This window comes from Dendronephthya gigantea, unplaced genomic scaffold, assembly GCF_004324835.1.
Source record: "Dendronephthya gigantea isolate DGI-Jeju-01 unplaced genomic scaffold, DenGig_1.0 000061F, whole genome shotgun sequence".
In the NCBI taxonomy this organism is placed as follows: Eukaryota; Metazoa; Cnidaria; class Anthozoa; order Malacalcyonacea; family Nephtheidae; genus Dendronephthya; species Dendronephthya gigantea.
Window position 1 is genome coordinate 738,607 of NW_021163071.1, and position 17,446 is coordinate 756,052.

The 17,446-nt window shown below is 37.4% G+C and overlaps 2 protein-coding genes across 2 annotated transcripts; both read right to left on the reverse strand.

The window, feature by feature from the left end:
- Window positions 1–31: 31 nt before the first annotated feature.
- Window positions 32–10,752, reverse strand: LOC114530194 (ER degradation-enhancing alpha-mannosidase-like protein 3). The gene is made up of 20 exons (XM_028551769.1): window positions 10,467–10,752; window positions 10,320–10,365; window positions 9,239–9,339; window positions 8,977–9,016; window positions 8,773–8,885; window positions 8,218–8,371; window positions 7,964–8,098; window positions 7,769–7,874; window positions 7,440–7,537; window positions 7,131–7,256; window positions 6,461–6,544; window positions 5,956–6,164; window positions 5,312–5,468; window positions 4,721–4,890; window positions 3,956–4,088; window positions 3,779–3,863; window positions 3,150–3,379; window positions 2,397–2,442; window positions 1,912–2,109; window positions 32–1,464 (listed from the first exon to the last, which is right to left on the reverse strand). The coding sequence occupies exons 1-20, from the start codon at window positions 10,550–10,552 to the stop codon at window positions 56–58; spliced, it is 3,726 nt and encodes a 1,241-aa protein (XP_028407570.1). The 5' UTR covers window positions 10,553–10,752; the 3' UTR covers window positions 32–55.
- Window positions 10,753–13,561: 2,809 nt separating this feature from the next.
- On the reverse strand, window positions 13,562–16,900 carry LOC114530196 (membrane protein FAM174-like). The gene is made up of 4 exons (XM_028551774.1): window positions 16,665–16,900; window positions 15,259–15,479; window positions 14,925–15,001; window positions 13,562–14,582 (listed from the first exon to the last, which is right to left on the reverse strand). Exons 1-4 carry the CDS (start codon window positions 16,729–16,731, stop codon window positions 14,480–14,482), a joined length of 468 nt encoding a protein of 155 aa, XP_028407575.1. The 5' UTR covers window positions 16,732–16,900; the 3' UTR covers window positions 13,562–14,479.
- Between the last annotated feature and the right edge of the window lie 546 nt (window positions 16,901–17,446).

Genomic DNA, 17,446 nt, shown 5'->3' on the forward strand with positions numbered 1-17,446 from the left:
CAATTTGGTTTGTAGCTATCCTCTACTGTAACATCGTAAATAACGTATTAATATATTATTCCTCTGGTGGTTCACCGGCAATATGTTTGTTGTCCGCGTTTATTTCCACCGACTCTGAATTGTCTGAATGATTTTCAATATTGAGGTCTATTGCGCTATCGTGGTTAACTTTACTATTTTCTTCTACGATTCTAGTCCTCTCATCAAGATTTGGTGAAAATACTTCCTCAAAAGTATCTTGGGTAAAACCCTGTTTTTCTTGGCCACCTGCCTTCACAGAGTTCACCTCAAAATCTTTGCCTGTATTCATAGCTAAAGTATCACTTTCTCTCTCTTTTTCTCCTTCTGTTACCTGTTTTCCCTCGTCATCAGTATCTCTCACATGGCTTTCTTCGTCGCTAACGTTGTCTCCTGCCCTATGCCTGTCACTATCTTCACCCTCTGCCGACTCTATTTCTACTTTATTGGTATCATGAGTCGATTCTTCTTGATCAAACGTCCTTTCATGAGCAGCATCCTCACCTGTGAGTGTTTTAATTTCTTTAGTCTTTCCATCTGTAGCATCATCGACGCTGACAGATTTAGGTACTAGAACATGCTCGTTGTTTTCGCTGTTCTCAGGTTCACTATGGCCTGTATTATCAATATTAACTTGAAGGATGTTTTCACCTTCATTAACTCCAACGGGAGTTTCATCAGGATCACAATCCGTAAAAACGACAGTGTCACCGTCAGCAGCACGAATCATTTTCGGCTTACGCTTGGGTACTTTAGTGTTATCCGGTACTTCTATTGTTTTCTCAACAAACCTGCTGTTTGTTTCTGTGGTATGTAAGTAATCGTCCGATGGGTCGCTCAAAGACCCATCAAGGCGAACCATTTTTTCGACAATATCCATGCGCGAGTTGCTTTCCTCACCAGACAATTTTTCATCGTCCACGCTGCCTACGACAATAATCTCACTATCATCACCACGTCTCGCTACAGTCTTTAGAAATTCCTCTCTTATTTTAGGTGATTTGCAGCTTTCTTTAGTGTCTTCAGGAATTGACCTGCACTCCATCTTATTCCCATCCGCCTTCTTTGCTTTAATAGCAAAAAGCCCACCTTTAAGCTTCACCACAACTTCATCCAAACCCCCACTTTGCGTCTCCCCCGCTCGCCCCTTTTCCTGCCAGTTTTCCATCATGGCGTCATAGAGTAAACGTTCACGTTTGTCAGCGGTATTGATATCCCCCATCTTCAGGGATGCTGACTGACCAGTAAGGAATTCAAATCCCGGTTGCTTTACGACCTTTTTCATAACCTCGATAAGTTTGTTTACATCGTGTTCAAGACTCTCTAGTTTCCCTGAACCCTTTTCATGTTTTTCCTCTTGAAAATGAGACGTTGATTCCGTTTTTACTTCGGGTTCTATATTTTGAGCGGGACGAGAGGAGGTTACCGTTCCCTCTTTATTTGCATCTGAAAAACAAACAGTCGTTCAATATATCAACCCATTGTTTTTTGATACATAATAAACCACCTGCATACTCTTACTGAAAAGCTGTCTCTCCTAAACTAAAGGGGCAATGATCATCCTTTATTGATCTGCACGGGCGTTATTTAGAATGAATATCAAAACAGTGTGCACAAAACAGCCTTGGGGCTCCTCTCCCAGGGTTGGGACCCTTTCTATCAGGGCTGGGGCTTGTTAGAAATTTGGTGACCTGGTGAGAAATAGAATTACTGCTCCACCTCATTTTCTGCCCCCCTTGAACTAAAATCCTGGACACGACCATGCACAAAACAAACATATATTGTATATAAATTGTTTTATCATTACTGTTACTGAATAAGGGAACTAGCCTAACCAAGTTATTCACAGGCAGGTCGAGTCCGACAAATGATGAATTAAAATATTCTACTAACCTTTTTTCAAAGCCTTATCTGCGAGGCGAACTCGGAGATTCTCTCCGCTATTTATACTAACAATCTGCATCGATTTTTGTAAGACCTGGCCTTCGCTATGGAATAGAAATACAGCAGGGATATTAATATTTCCACTGCTTCCATCTCCGCTCATTGCAAACATCGGCTGGCTCTCGCTTGAACTTCCTTCATTGTTGTCTTGAATATAAAAATACATGTGTTAGTAAAGCTGCAATGCGAGACCACGAATTTTCGTTTGGACATCATAGTTGTAAACTTTGTTAGAATTTTGGGTTTTCATCACAGCATACAGGGAAATGCCGGTGAAGGCACACCAGTTGCCTGGCAGTTCAGTAAGTCTGGCTAGGTTGCTATTAGCATGGGGGATTAAATGTTAAGACGATTACAAGATTAGAGTCATTAAACAAAGGGGAAAATCCGACTACAATCAAATCCAAATCCAAATCAACACCAGCAATCCTTACCTATTATAATAGTGCCAACTGCACCGAGGCTCTCAGCTACTCGTACCTAAACATAATTTCAAGCAAAACCAGTGAGCAACAAAACTCGAGAAAAACCAAATTAATTTACAAACTCTGCCAACATCACAATAACATCACTAACACAACTTATTAAATGATTTGTCAGGTTTACACAACCGCTGGTTGCCAATTACTGCGGAACATTAACAACTCACAATAAACACGACAAACAAAGTAAAAAATGACTGCATCAAAAATGGGGAGGTCATTTGATTTCATTTCATTGAAGGGAATGTTTTCAGGTTACCAAAGAACAGAGATGGACTAAAGGGGACGCCCGTAGGCATAAGAAGGAAGGACTGAGGAGGGTTGGCAAGAGACCTTTTCGATAATTACGTCACAAAATTATCGTTTTAAATTTAGAACCACCTTAAATGAGATGGATTTCAAGTTTTACTCTCACAAGCCGTGCGCGAAGATGCAAAACATCCTTCTATAACCCGTGCATGAAAATATTTTTTTATTTTGACCAATAAATGTGGAAATAAGCCATAACACGAGAACGAGGCTGATGGGCGAAGACCGCGAGCCTCGACCTATTGCAATACACAGGATTGAAGAATATATCAAACTCTCACAAATGTTGCATTTCACAGGATTTTTTCCACACAAAAGTGACATTGGAGCTTTAGGGACAGTTGGTCGAGTTCAACTCTGAATGAAAAACAAGAGGTTTTTAAGTTAAAAACTTACCTTGTCTATAAACATACACTCTCCTCTTTCCATAACTACTATCCTATGATCAACAGCTACTTTATTATTCAACTCAGTACATCCTTTAAACGGATCCGCCAGGATGACCTCGGCACTAACTCCCATCCCTGTCTTCCCCAGGTCTATACCGAACTGAGCTGGTCCAGCATTCAGAACTATGTTGCCATTGTAGGGAGCTGAGAGTATTTGAACGACACGTGGAAGGTACTCTATCAATGAAACAACTACTTTAGTGACTTGGTCTATGGATATGTCTCACTGATCTACTTGCTATAACTGAACTACGACCGAATCTGTAGTTAATTAGGGGTTAGAAAGTACTACCATATAAATAACGTTGGAATTAAAGATGGCATTAGATCATATTATCTAGACATAGAATGTTTATTAACCTGCGATATCTTGTGCCTAGTGGTGGTCAAGTTATAATGCATGTGGTGTCAGACAGCTACTTATGAAATTCCCCTCATCCCTTGTGCGTTCAGTGAATTTGTTGTTTTGAAAGGATAACCTTTATTGAATTAGCTGTGTGCAGTTACTGCATGAAAAGAACAGATAATCATTGCACAGAGAATGATTCCGTGTTTAAGGATATATCATCAGTCTACCTGCATCGTTGCTACGGAACTTCGCCAATTCTATCATGGACTGCATGAATGTTACACCTTCGCCCGCCATCTCAGCGTTGTCAGCCTGTTGAAAATGAAATGGACATTACTGTAGCTCTAAGCATTAATTCATCTTCTTCTCCATATACGCTTCTATCAATGTCTTGTATTGCTTACCGAGTTTGCATCTTGCATTAGCTGTACTTTTCCATCGTCGGTTTTTGTCACAGATATCCCCATAGCCTTCAATATCAGCAGGTGATCTTTATTTCCCGGGATGAACTGCTCAGCTCGGAGTAGAGGGGCGGAGCTGTTAAGAACCGTGAAACTTAAATTAGCAAAATGTGTGCGCCCTAAATGAAATAGTAAGGCCTCTTTGTGGTCTATACTCTATAAGTGGTATTTAATAAAGCTGTCGTGGTTTCTTTCTAAACTTCCTTAAGAGGTAAAGAAGATATTTCAAACGTTGTAGCGACGTAAAAGAAAAACTAAATAGTAATTACACCCATTATTAGGCCAGGTGTTTGTGAATCATATTTAGGACGATACTCTACGATCTGTTGTTTATACTCAACGAGAATCAGTTCATGCACCAATGGCTACCCACATTGGATATCTTAAGCTCTGGGCAAACTGGGAAACATTGTCGAGAAAAACATTGTTTTCCCGCTAATGTTTCTCAATGTTTCCCAAGGTGGGAAAACACCAGTAAACATTGTTTCCGCAACAAAATTTTTGCTTTCGCAACAATGTTTTTATGGTTGGGTAAACAGGAAAACATTTCAGGAAACATTACGAATCATAAATGTTCCCGCAACAATGTTTACTAGTTTGCCCAGGGCTTTATTATGAATTAAGATAATGAAAACCAGACTAAAGTTCAAGCACTCATTCTGAAAACCAAAAATGAAAACACATCGTCGATTCAAAAGTACCACTTACCTTTTACTCTTAACAAAAGACTGTTTTTCTTTTGTTTTTGGACAGCTGCCGTCAGTTTTTGATTGACGGCTCTTTCTTCGTATCTTCTCAGCAAACGACATCATACTGCCATCTCTAGCAGTCCTTGGACACGAGTGATCATGCAGATTATCACTTTCATAAACATTCGTCTGTCAAGAGAGAGGAGCATGGTTGTTCATCGTAACCTATATATATTCGCCGGTAAATGCCGGTAAAACCTTGTACCAAACAAGGTTTTGCATGCAAATGCCGTTTGATTTGCCTTTAAACAGCCAGAAAATCAAGTTTACGAAGCCTGTTTTTCTTGTTTCGGAACTTTGTTCCACTCGTGTCTCGAGTTTGTGCTGATTAAATATCACAAGATTGGATGAAATACGATCCCAGACTGTCATTAGAGAGGCTCAGGTTTGACTAATAACACAACTACTGTACGTTTTTCTTGACCTACTACGCTCGTGATTGGTTAATCTGTCAGAAAGATCTCATTTGATTGGTTCATGTTCCCACAAATGTAGCGGTAGTGGAGTCAAAAACTAAACTTCACTCAAATTAACTGGTTGGCCACATTACCTGGCTAGAGGAACCGTTCCAGTTTGACAAGGCAAGAGGCAGTATGTGAGCCTCTGTCGTGAATACAAAGTCGTGTAAATTAATCAACAAATCTTCTTTATCAGTGAACAATAAGTACAAATACTTCAGAGTTTCAGATAGTAGGAAGGAATCCATTCTAGAAAACGTACAATAGATATTGGTACTCAAATAACAGTAAATCGTAGCAGTGGAGTTTTGTATGGTAATAGTTCACGTACAGGTATTAAACTGTACATCATATATCATAGAGGTAACAAGGATTACTAGTTATGGAAGGATTCAAAAGTTTGCTATCCGCTTGATAGCATTATTCTTTGTACAGTCACCCTCCATGATATACATGTGTAATACCCAGTTTGAACAAGGGGGGGATTTCGTCTTGCACTTATCGGCATATTTGTTTAAGCAATTCAGAGTGCACCTTTTTACCGGAATTAGACAAAATTTATGCATTCTGATTGGGTTACTGAAAATGTAAAACAATGACTTTGTAATAAAGTCGAAAATTTACAGTCTCAATCTGTGTCTGTTTGATTTATATTTTGATTCTCAGGATGTCTTGTTTGTTCGGAATTTGCTTTTTACTAAACTTGCTGATTGGTCAGTGTCTTTAGTTACTCTACCTGTTTTCATGACTCATTATCCGTACGTCTTTCACGGCAGCAAAACCACAGGGAACCCTAGTATATTTATTTAAATTTCCCACGATATATTTGCCGACTTCTAAATAATAGGGATCTTTCGTTGCCTCGTGCAGGAAGTATGTGCTTTCAACCAGCTCTGGACGCAAGAAATGTTGACCCCAGTGAACTTCAAAGTTTGTTGTGAATGCCTGGAAAAATATAACACATCAAATTCAGTTTCTCAATCTGTACACCGCGGGAAAAACGTATAAACAAAGGACCAAGTTCAAGACTGGTTCTATATAAACTGCTCCCACAAAAACAGAGATATGAGTTATCCTAATTTGTCAATGCACGTTCCAGGTTTATTCATATCAATGACCCCAAGTTGGAGTTCAGAACAGTCATGTGAGCGTATTCTGTCATGATTCCACCAGTATTATGAAAACCCAAAATACCGTTTCACGTTTGTGATTTAAAAAAGTCATTGTATTGTTGTACAAACCTCTGGTAAAAAGGTGTGTCTTTTTGCAACACTGTAAAACACTTCATGAAGTTCTATGGCAGACTTTATATCTCCCTTCAACACCTGGAGAGAAGAAGAATAAAACTACTTAGAAAAACTTTGGAAATGTAAAAGAGTTTTCATTACAGAACAACAGGCCTTATTCAGCCTTCTCAGACGGTCATTCGTTTGATACAGTACGATAATATAGTTCAGTGTCTTTATACCGAGGTCCAGTGAATAGTACAAGTATTCCAAAGAATACCAACAGCAAAGAATACCAACAAATAAGGGGGGGCGTTGTGGAGTGCAGGTTTTGATTACGTTTGCACTACAGCAAATATAGCACGAACTGATAAGTATAAATATATTGGTTTGTCGCGCTCGAGACATGTGAGAGCGTAAAGGCCCACACAGACCGGATGCGGTACGGCAAAGCGATGCGAATTTTCAGTTTTTAGAAACACCTAACCTAATTTCTGGAAGCAAAAATTGGAATCTATGAACGCCAGAGCAGTCAAAATGTATTATCGTTAAGTAATCAACAAGAATATAATGATAGTTCAAAATTTATTTGCTTTTGGAAAATGAAAAACTTTGAAAAATCGCACCGCGTTGCCAAATCGCGTCCGGTCTCCATGTGTGGGGCTTTAGGGATGAGAATACGTACCTGTAAACCAGGCCAAAATGCCTGCAAAGAATCCATGTACGCAACTGAACGTTTGCTTGGATTGTTCATGTGCACATTAAGGAAAAATGAATCTCTGTTGATATAACGCATCACCGCCTTGTAATGCTGGAAAATAAAGTTTCAACTTTCCTTTTAATAACCCGTGTTAATTTGCGAAATAATTCGGGTCTAGGTTCAATACTTTTCCGATGCTGGTCACAGCCACTGTTCGGTGTAGACTTATAAACAAAAACACTGTACAACAACTTTCTTGCTCTAAAACGCTTTAACTAGCCTGATGATATGTACCTGATTAAATCTTTGTAGGTAATCTTCCTCCCCAAGGAGAATGTAAGCTTTAAGACAGTACTCATAGTAAGAGTCAATGCCAGCACCAACTCCGCTATCTGTGGAGAAAAAATCAGTTTAGTTTATCTTATGGGTGAAATTCTGTGATTGGTTCAACCCTGTGATGAGGGGTCATTTTCTCCGGAAACTCGGTGGTGAATTTTGTAAATTTTTGAGTGTTAGAAATGCATGAATAAGTTATGGTACTTTCATCATGATGCCTGGTTAAGAAGTGGAAGAGTAATTTGGACCTGACAGAGCCACCTTGGATTAGTTGAGTTCCATCTTACCTCGTCTAACCCACTCTCCATTGTGTATGTTGATAACTGTGCCAACGAGATCACTGGATCTACTGCGATATGTCCATAGGGCTTTCATTGCCTTATGAGCAACAGCCTAAATAATTTGAACACAATATTTGTCTCTAAAATCTATCATATTATTGTAATTGTAAATTTCAGCATTGTAAAATATGTTTTTCTTACCTCAAACTTTGGATCTCCAGTCAAACGACTTAAAGCACCAAACTCCATTATCATTGTTCCAGCACAAGCTGTACAGGTTGCAGATTCTGTCCCAGTCCTTGATCTGGGATCAGCTACACCATACTTTAAATTCACCTGATATAAAATAAATTTGTGTCAACCAAATTGTAGAGAAGTATTAACATTGAAGTTTCCATTGTTGTTAGAAAGAGTTCACAGGAAGTCAAGGTGAAAATCTTTGGCTTCAAGAATACCTTGGGATATGGAATACCAGTGGTTGTGTTAAATGCTGGCATTAATCTCTCTCCAATATCCTTTGCCATATCCAGTAGCTCATCGTCATACCAATCCATGGCTAAACCTTCATTTTTTAAGACATCTGCTGCAACATGCCCTCCAAGTAGACCCCTGAAATTACAAGCTAGCATTAGGTATAGCATAGGAGTTTGAATTCCTCCATATAGGCAATAACACTGCTGGTCTAGGTATATCTATATATCATATAATGCTATGAAATGCTCCAACCATGTTTTACAAATAAACAGTTTGGACATGGTTTTCAGTGGGTCATCACTTTAGGTTATGGAGGACCATGAGTTTACAAGTCAGTTGATCTCCACTATGCTCTATGAATTAAATGAGTGTATCAACTTCATTCAATGTCATTTGGTTTCTGTACTGGGCAAAGCAAAACAGGAGGGGGAGGGGAGACAGCTATATTTCAGTTTTGAGTGGGCCGAAAATAAAGATCAGGGCAAGCTTACAAGCTCTGACATGATGATGGAATAATTCGAATAATTCAAACTTACCCGAGGACACGAATATTTGTTTCAAACGTTGATACCACAATGTCACTGTCAAAAACAACTTCATCAATTACTAATTTGACAGCTTCCTCAAATTTAAAAACCTCTCCAAAAATCTAAATCAAACAAACAATGGAATAAAACAGGAAATTACTACCCACCAAAAAATAAGAAAATTAAAATATTATCACACAATTCTCTACTTACAACTAAACTATCCAATGAGTCTATCAAAGTCATAGAAAAACTAAAAAGCAATAGAAAGAGAATTTAGTATAAATCTTATATTAGCATATCACATGTTTGTTCAATGACATCTACATGCAAATTTATAACAAAAATATAATAGGTAAATAAATTTTAAATAATGAATATTAGGTTAATATTTTCCTATCTATTTGTCTATGGACCTAAATATCTATTTATATTACAGTCTTTTATAATGAACTTCTCTAATATATATACTTACTTCCCTAATATATCATCTACATCACCCCGCGAAGGTTCAGTATCTCTGTAACGACCTTTGCAATTCAATGGCATTAATTCATCTGCTGGATAGGCATGTGTCTAAAATGGATTAAATATGGTTAAATATAGTATGTATTTTGCCATGAAGACAATTTATAAAGACCATGTTGGGAGTTCAGATTTAAGTGTGAAAAATCTTTTTTCAGGTTTTCAGGGAACATTTTGGGAAGCAAGCCTCAGGTGCGCAGATGGATGCAGCATGACGCCCAATATAGTGGATAGCTACAGTATTGGCCCTGTTTATATGTTCTTGGGTGCTAGGGAAACCCTACTGGAAATCATATTCATATTATAGGGGCTAAAACACAAGTGGTTTTAAACTTGCCTCAGCTTGTAGGGTCACCCTGGGGGTAAGGACAACCTATTTAAGAAAGAGGGTAACCCTAGCGGTAGGGTCAACTTTTATCCATACAAATGCATTGTTACAGTCTCCAGGGTTAACTTTTCCTACCGGCGCATGCACAATAGCGAATGGCACATTTCCTCAGACACTATTGCTTCCTATATGCTATTAATTTTATCATATAAACTCTTGGTAAAATTGTCTCAGGGCGTAGGGTGTCCCTGGTACCAGAGATCATATAAACAGCGCCTTTGTAACTGATTTCATCTTGTATGAGGTAATGCTCCACTGGTTTAGCAAGCTGGTTTTCTACAATAAGCAGCCATATCAGATACATGTTGTGGTTGCATGATATCGCTTTCATAATTGGTCATTTCTAATTTTTGTAACCATGGTAAGATACTTTCAGTACAAATATTTTTTAAACGCAAAAATTATATTTTGTTAGTACACCTGAACATAGATATTTTTGTGAATTGTGAATACAATACGGAACCGATACTTAGATTATATGTATCATTGACAGACACATCATGTTTAATTTCATCTCTTGAAAGCCCTTTGTCCTGTTTAATATCATTCAAAGGACTGAATAATTTGTAAACAGTATATACTAAATCTAATGTAATATCCTTAAGAAAATTCTATATAATATTAAGAAAAAATATAAATTTACCATGTATGAGTCATAGGCATGGTGAAACATGTCTTTCACTGTTTCTCTAAAAATACATAAAATTACATTCATGTAATATAATAAGCCATTGATTGCGTTCACACACAAAACAGTTTGCAACGTGTCTCGTTAATAGGATCTAAGTACCTCATCTCAGCCCGTTCGTTCTTGGTCATACTATAGATCCGAGGACTCCAGAAGAGAACAATTGATAGTAGATATATCAATGCCATTGGTGAGGATTTCTCCTAGCAAGGAGTGCCTCAAAGTCGTTCACAAACACGCCTGAATTTCTTTTCTACACACTCAACCGCCAGCCATAATGGAAATTTATTCTATGTCGTAGGATACCGGAAGTTATTCATGGCTAGGCTAGTGTCACGTGTCTGCGAAGAAAATTAACCACCAGTGGCAAATTATTCCAACGACCCCCCTGAAATAAAGAATTTGCATTTATATATGCGACGTCATCATTGCGAGTGTCCTATATATATATACAGGATGAGAAACACGAGTTACTACACGAGTTTCGTATGGTGAAACATAAGAAACAGTTCTGTGGTAAATAAAATTCGGTGAAGTAACTCGTGTTTCTCATCCTGTGTATATCCGAACGGCAGTCTGGGGACGAGAATAGACCACTGGAATAGACCACCTTTATCCCACCTTATGCATATATGGACGTATCAAGCCCAGGTCACAAGACCTCATGGTCACGGCAAATTCGAACTTTCGCGCCGCGAACAAAATTTCCCGCTGTGACTACTAAGACCAGAATTCCCTGCAGGTGTCACGGCTTGTTACGTCATTATGCATAAGGTCTTGTCATTTACGAGATCATCAGGAATGGTTTTAAAACTTCTAAATCATAGCATGTTAACTTCCAAAAAGACTAATATGCGCTCCTCTTTGCACAAAGAGGCATAAGAAACAAGGGCGTTTACTATTTTTTTTGCGATATTGCTGTATGGCAAAAAGTGGCGCGCCACATTGTAAATCATTTTTCGAATAACTTCTGTGCTATTTTCTGTAACAAGAATTGGTGTTTCTTTTCACCCTTTTTATTTAAAAGATAACCGCGCATTTTCATCTGTTTTGAAGTGGTTCTATTTATAAAACTTACCAACAACACTTAGGCAGACAATTTTTTCGTTCATGTTGACATTTAAAGATAAATTCACAGCAGTAGTCTCAGCAAGTCGGAATAAATTACAGGTTGTGTGCATAATATAAAACACAATATTCCAATAAAAACATTACAAGTTGCTCTTAAAATTTCGATTGTTATGATCATAATCAGACGAGCGAACCTGCCTAAATCAGTTTAATGACCAAATCCGGTTCTTTGTAGGGGAGTTTTGTGTTTCCGAATTTAGTTGGGTAATTTGTTAGGCAACCGTCTAAGTAATTTGATCCGATATATGTATTACAATTTCCAGCAACATTTTAAACCGCCTTTGGCAGGTTCTATGGGCAAAAATATTTTCAGCCTTCATCTATGGAGTATCGCGCATGGGACGCATCTAAAACCAAGACTTAAGTAAAAGACATCCATTTTTCACGAGTACACTTGGGCCTCCAAGATGAAAGGGATATTTTGGATGATAATATTTGTTCTGTTCAATTCACTTCCAAATAGGCTCTGTCTAAATTTTAGCACTGGAAACGCGATATATTTCTGTCATATTGTCTTTAGACATCATCCATGGATTCAAGAAAATCCTGCGATCAAGAACAGCGAATTAAAATGTTGGACAATACCAAATATTGGTCAAAGTGGAGCAAAACAGTGCGTGCTAAACACACTCAATACCACGCAACACTATGTACACTTTACAAGCCGAAAATGCGACATTAGTCGGGGAAAAATTGATGAATTTGATCTTCATTGTATTTTACCTAACGAAGGATCGAGATATCTTTCACATTATCAGCGGATAAAATTTGGTAAACTAAGAAAAATATTTCCATCAGGAGTTGTTGTATATTTTATAAACAGTACAGCACTTAATGGGGACAGGACCAATATTATTTCTAATGCCTGGACTCCGACTAAAAGTAGACATTCGATTGCATTTATTTGTACCAAGCAAAATGGCTTGTTGGCGCGAGAAAGGGGTGATGTACAGCTGCGCGCTGGGGAAAGAGAAGCTGATGAAACCCATCACAGAAAAAGACGACATATTCCAACGAGGAATTACACCACTTCTAGCGCATTCTCGTCATATTTTCCTAAAATTACCATCACGTCTTATCCGGTCACGCCACCGCTAATGCCATCTTCGCGAAATCTCATCGTACCGTCACGAACGAGGACCGATGTCTTGGATTTGTGCCCTCGTAGCGTCGTCGTGAATCGTTCGACGATTTACGTAACACCGACAAAAGTAAGGACAGGACATGCTATGAGTTTAATCCCGACGAGCAAACTCACGCCGGTAACGCACTTCACCGTATCATCGATGTTACGCAAGTCACTTGCGGTAACAGATACTTTGGTTTTGCCCAGTGCCATCACATCTACAACATCGTGTATTTTAGCGCATTTAGAGAAAAGAACGAAAAATGCAACGTATATTTATAACGACAGGCTCGTATCTGTTGTTCATTATGCGAAAAGTTCCGCTTATATTATAAGTCTTAGTTGCGCAACTGTTGCGCAACGTCTTCTCATACCAACAGCAACACAGGAACCCCTATGCTCATCAGCTTCAAATGGTGGTCCAACTTCTGAAACAGACGATATTGCAACTAAAGCGGAAAGGTTGCATCTTGGTTTAATTGTTGCTGGCGGGGTTGTATTAACCCTAATGTTCTGCATAGCAATGTTTCTCCTAGTCAGACGGTATAGACGTATCCAGGCTTTGCGTAGAAAAGCAAAACAGATTAGTTATTTTAACCGATTTGATTGTTCTTCAGCTTGGGATGAGCCTGATTTTGGTGGCAGTAAATTGAGTGTTTTCACTCTAAAAAACAGCAAGTTTGATATAGACTGGGAGACTACACATGATACTAAACAGTAGATGATTTATATCTCGAACGTGCAGTTCATTTAGCCTTTTCAGGGTACATTCAATATTGGTATAATACCAAAAAATAGGCAGCTGAGGTTATTTGTCATTTCAAGGAGACTACCTAAAAAATCACGTTAGATATTTTTCAGATAGACTCAACAGTCTTCAATAGAAAATTCCATCTGTGTATATACAGTACTAAGAAAATAAGAGTTTTGAGTACAAGTTTTGTGTGTATGTTTATTTTCTGTGATAGGCTTACACGTAAGTTTCTCTCGTACCACTAATTATAATTATACCACAATACAGACCTTATAATTTAATCACAGCCGAGCTAAACCCGTTGGAACTGTGGAAAAAGTAGTAGTATGGAACAAACGAATTAGTTTAATTAACCTGATTTATAACATAATGTACGTTTGTGCTCTGTATTTGATAAACTTGGCATTACCTGACGTGTTAAAGGAAGTTCCATGAAACTGTTTCAAATGTTGTATCATGCTCTGGTGAAAACATTTTAGCCTTAAAAGGATATTTCACTCGTGTCATTTTGGGAAGAAATATAATATTAAAGTTATACTAAACATCTTTGTTGTAAGAACCTGATCCTCAGAAACGTTTTCACTCTCAAACGTATTGAATAGTGATAAAGTTGCTGAAGATTAGGATTTTGAATACAGAGAACATTAGAAATATACAGAAAATTCTCCAGTACAAAAAGAAAATATTTAGCAGTTGTTATCCTTGAAAATCTGAAACTAATTTTTGCTAATATTACTTTTGCACAAACAAATTTTTCAAAATCTTAGGGCTTATGTGAAGTGTTTGAATGTTCATATCTGTGAATGCTAACTGATAAAGACAGGTCACCATGACAGATGAAACGTATTAAGCCTTACCTTAAACACTGTCCTCTTTGTAAAATGTATCAAAGTTAACATTTTTTGAACATCAACATGAAATCATGAATTTTTATCTATGGTAATTTGAAAGGTAATGATAGGATTGAGTGCTTTTGCTATCATGAAAATAACAGTTAATCACCATAAACTAAACTTCAGCAGTGTAGCACTAGAGTACACTTGACGTTGAATTATTTTCATTTTGCTAGGCAAATCACATATTTACATCCTTTGTTCTCGAAACTTAGTCTTTCCTGTTAAACATTGTAACATCTTCATCATCATCATCATCATCACTCTCTAATGGTCTCATTTCCATATCACCTGGTGTCTTCACCACACCATACCTGAGAATAGAGAGCTTTTCAGTAAGATTTAGAATTGAGAATATTTGAGCATCAAACGTGAATTGAAGCAGTGAAGCATATGTAGTAGGGTTAATGGGGATGTGCCCAAAAATGTGTCTATGATCTTTCCTTTTCTTACATAGTGAATGAACCTTTATATACCCCTTTCAATGGGGGCCAGCCGAAAACATAGATAGGTGCTATATACCCTCAATTTACAGGCTATATACTCCCAATCTCCTCTTCTCTGTGGTTCGTGCAAATGTAACCTTGTCAATTTTTTTTTGCATCTGCCAAACCAACACAGTAACATAAATTGTGGGAAGATACATGTCAACTTACTTTCTTGGTTTACGTCTTCCAGAGCGACAGAATTTTATCAAAAAGTAGCCCCCGATGATTGCTGACAAAATTAATGTCTAAAATGTATAAGCAACATTAGAAAGCTAAACAAAAAAAAGTTCTAATTAATATACATAATAATATGTAAGAGATGCACAATGGATAAATATTACATTTTTGAGAGTGCCGTAGTTGCACAAGAATCACTGAAAATCTTCAAATCCCTTTTATTTGAGAATGTCAGAAACAAGGCTGTTTCGCACTTGCTTTTTTCTTTTGGTAGTTGAGACACAAATTACAGTGGCTCCAAATATTGGTTTATGATAAGACTCACCACATAAATAAGGCGCTTCAACATTCCACTGAAATGAGGTGCAACATAGGTTGGAGATGTTTTCATTGTTGATGTTGTGGACACATTGCTGCGTAAAGTTGCAAGAGAAGACTTTGCTGTTGCATTTAATTTGGGGGTTTTGGTTTCAGCAATATCATTTTTCGTTTGATTTAGGGATGGTTTTGGAGATGGCTTTGGAGTTGGTTTTGCAGTTGATTTTGCTATTTGGTAAAATTTTAAAAATGTGTTAATTTTTATATGCATACAATATGTGTTCAAAGTATGTGTTCAAAATATGTGTATGTGTTAGATACAATATTTTTAAAATTATATTAAATCATATAGGCAGCCCAGAAATGTTTTTGTTCTTGTGGCGAGAGCATACATGTGTGAGACAAGTCAGACAACATTTCTGGGCTGCCTATGGTTAAATCACAACATCAGTTTTCATGTAGTTTTATGAATGAGCATAAACATTTTATTTACGCTTTTAAGACCAACACAGAAAATGTCAATGCAATTTCCTAGGCATGATTTTGGACCTTTTAACTTTGTTTGCAAGGGTATAAATTAAATCAACTGTGATTTTAGGGCAATTTTTACATTTTTAACAGTGATTTCATTTCATTCCTGCTGATATAATCAGTAACATTGTGCAAGCAATCTCTCATCAAATGCGGTTAAGTAACCTTCTAAATTTCACATGACACTTTTTCATATATATTTTAGGCAGTTGCTTAATTGAATTTAAAGAGCAGTTATTCAGAGACACTGTCATGCTGCTTCCTGGCTATATGTGAAAACAAGCCATTTGTCTAAGCCAAAGATACATAGCTAAATAAATCCAATCAATATTGTTAAGAAATTGCGGCTATAATGTGAAAGTTTGACGCATCAACTGTCTGTCAAACTGTGTCTCAAACATTTTCTGGCCTTGCTAACTCCATACTGTTGTCCCAATATGGCAGTTAAACTGTTAAAGTTAAACAGAAAATTTGTATTATTAAAAACACAAATTTGTTAAAATCATTGCTAATAGCAACCTCTAATATAAATATTATATGATAAATCAAATAAAATCAAATAAATCAAACTATTGTAACAACTGAACATTTTTTATTACGTATAGAACGCATACAACTTGTCGCCTAACGGGGGAGACAAATAAAATATTGCCTTATTGTATAAAATAGTATAATGCATGAATATTGTCGCCGCCAGCTATGTCTTCAAAACCTAGAAATTCTAGGTTTTGTAGTTGCTAAGCAGTTAAAAGTTAAAATAAAACTACAACAAGCTTGTCAAAATGCCGAAACATTATGTCCTGCCCATCGACTACATGTTAGATAACAAACTAGGTTAGATAACGGCTGACTAAATTGCTAGATAAAGGCATTTTTTCTTACCTTCAACTTTCAAAAGCAGAAACAGTACTACAGGTGCCAAAAGTGCAAACTTTGAAACACGAAACATTTTTGATCGTCCCTAAGTAAACGCAATTTCACACCAAAGTAGAAATATTTTATTGCAAATGGCGTAGGACCATTGAAGCTGAGCCACGTAATGTAAATTTCGATCGAGAAATTAAAATTCAAATATTTGAAATGCAAATTTCTTTCCTGTCACCTTGTCCGCCATTTAGGAAAATGAGAAAGAGAACGTTGACAGGTTTCACTTGTTTCCATCTGCCAAACAGACATTACGCAATTTTCGCCTTTTCGATTCCCTACTCCCTAGTACATATTTGCGCGCTGCACGCGGCCTTGTCTTTATTCATTTTCAAATTTGTCCTAAGTGCTGCTTTTCTAGACTAGATCCTTCAAAAAAAGGCATTTCCGAAAAAAGCTGTTCATTTCCGACATACAGTGTCAATTTGTTACCACACGTATTGGGTCTTCATTGAATTGACTTTGCTTATTAATTAGATAGGTTTAATAATCACTCAGGGCAATTTTCCCTTTCTCCATACATGAGCTTTTGATTTAAAAGTCTCACATCGGTTTGGTTGATGAAAATAACTAACGAGGTCGAAAACACCGCGCTGCTAAAGATCAGTTAGCCTGCATTGCAGGCGGTCCCCAAAGATCAGTGTGAGGCTTTCACTTTCTTGGGCCAATTCTAAAACATGAGTAGTACGAAATATTTGACCAGCTTTTTTAGTTCAAGCACGTCAGTTGATTACTTGCTT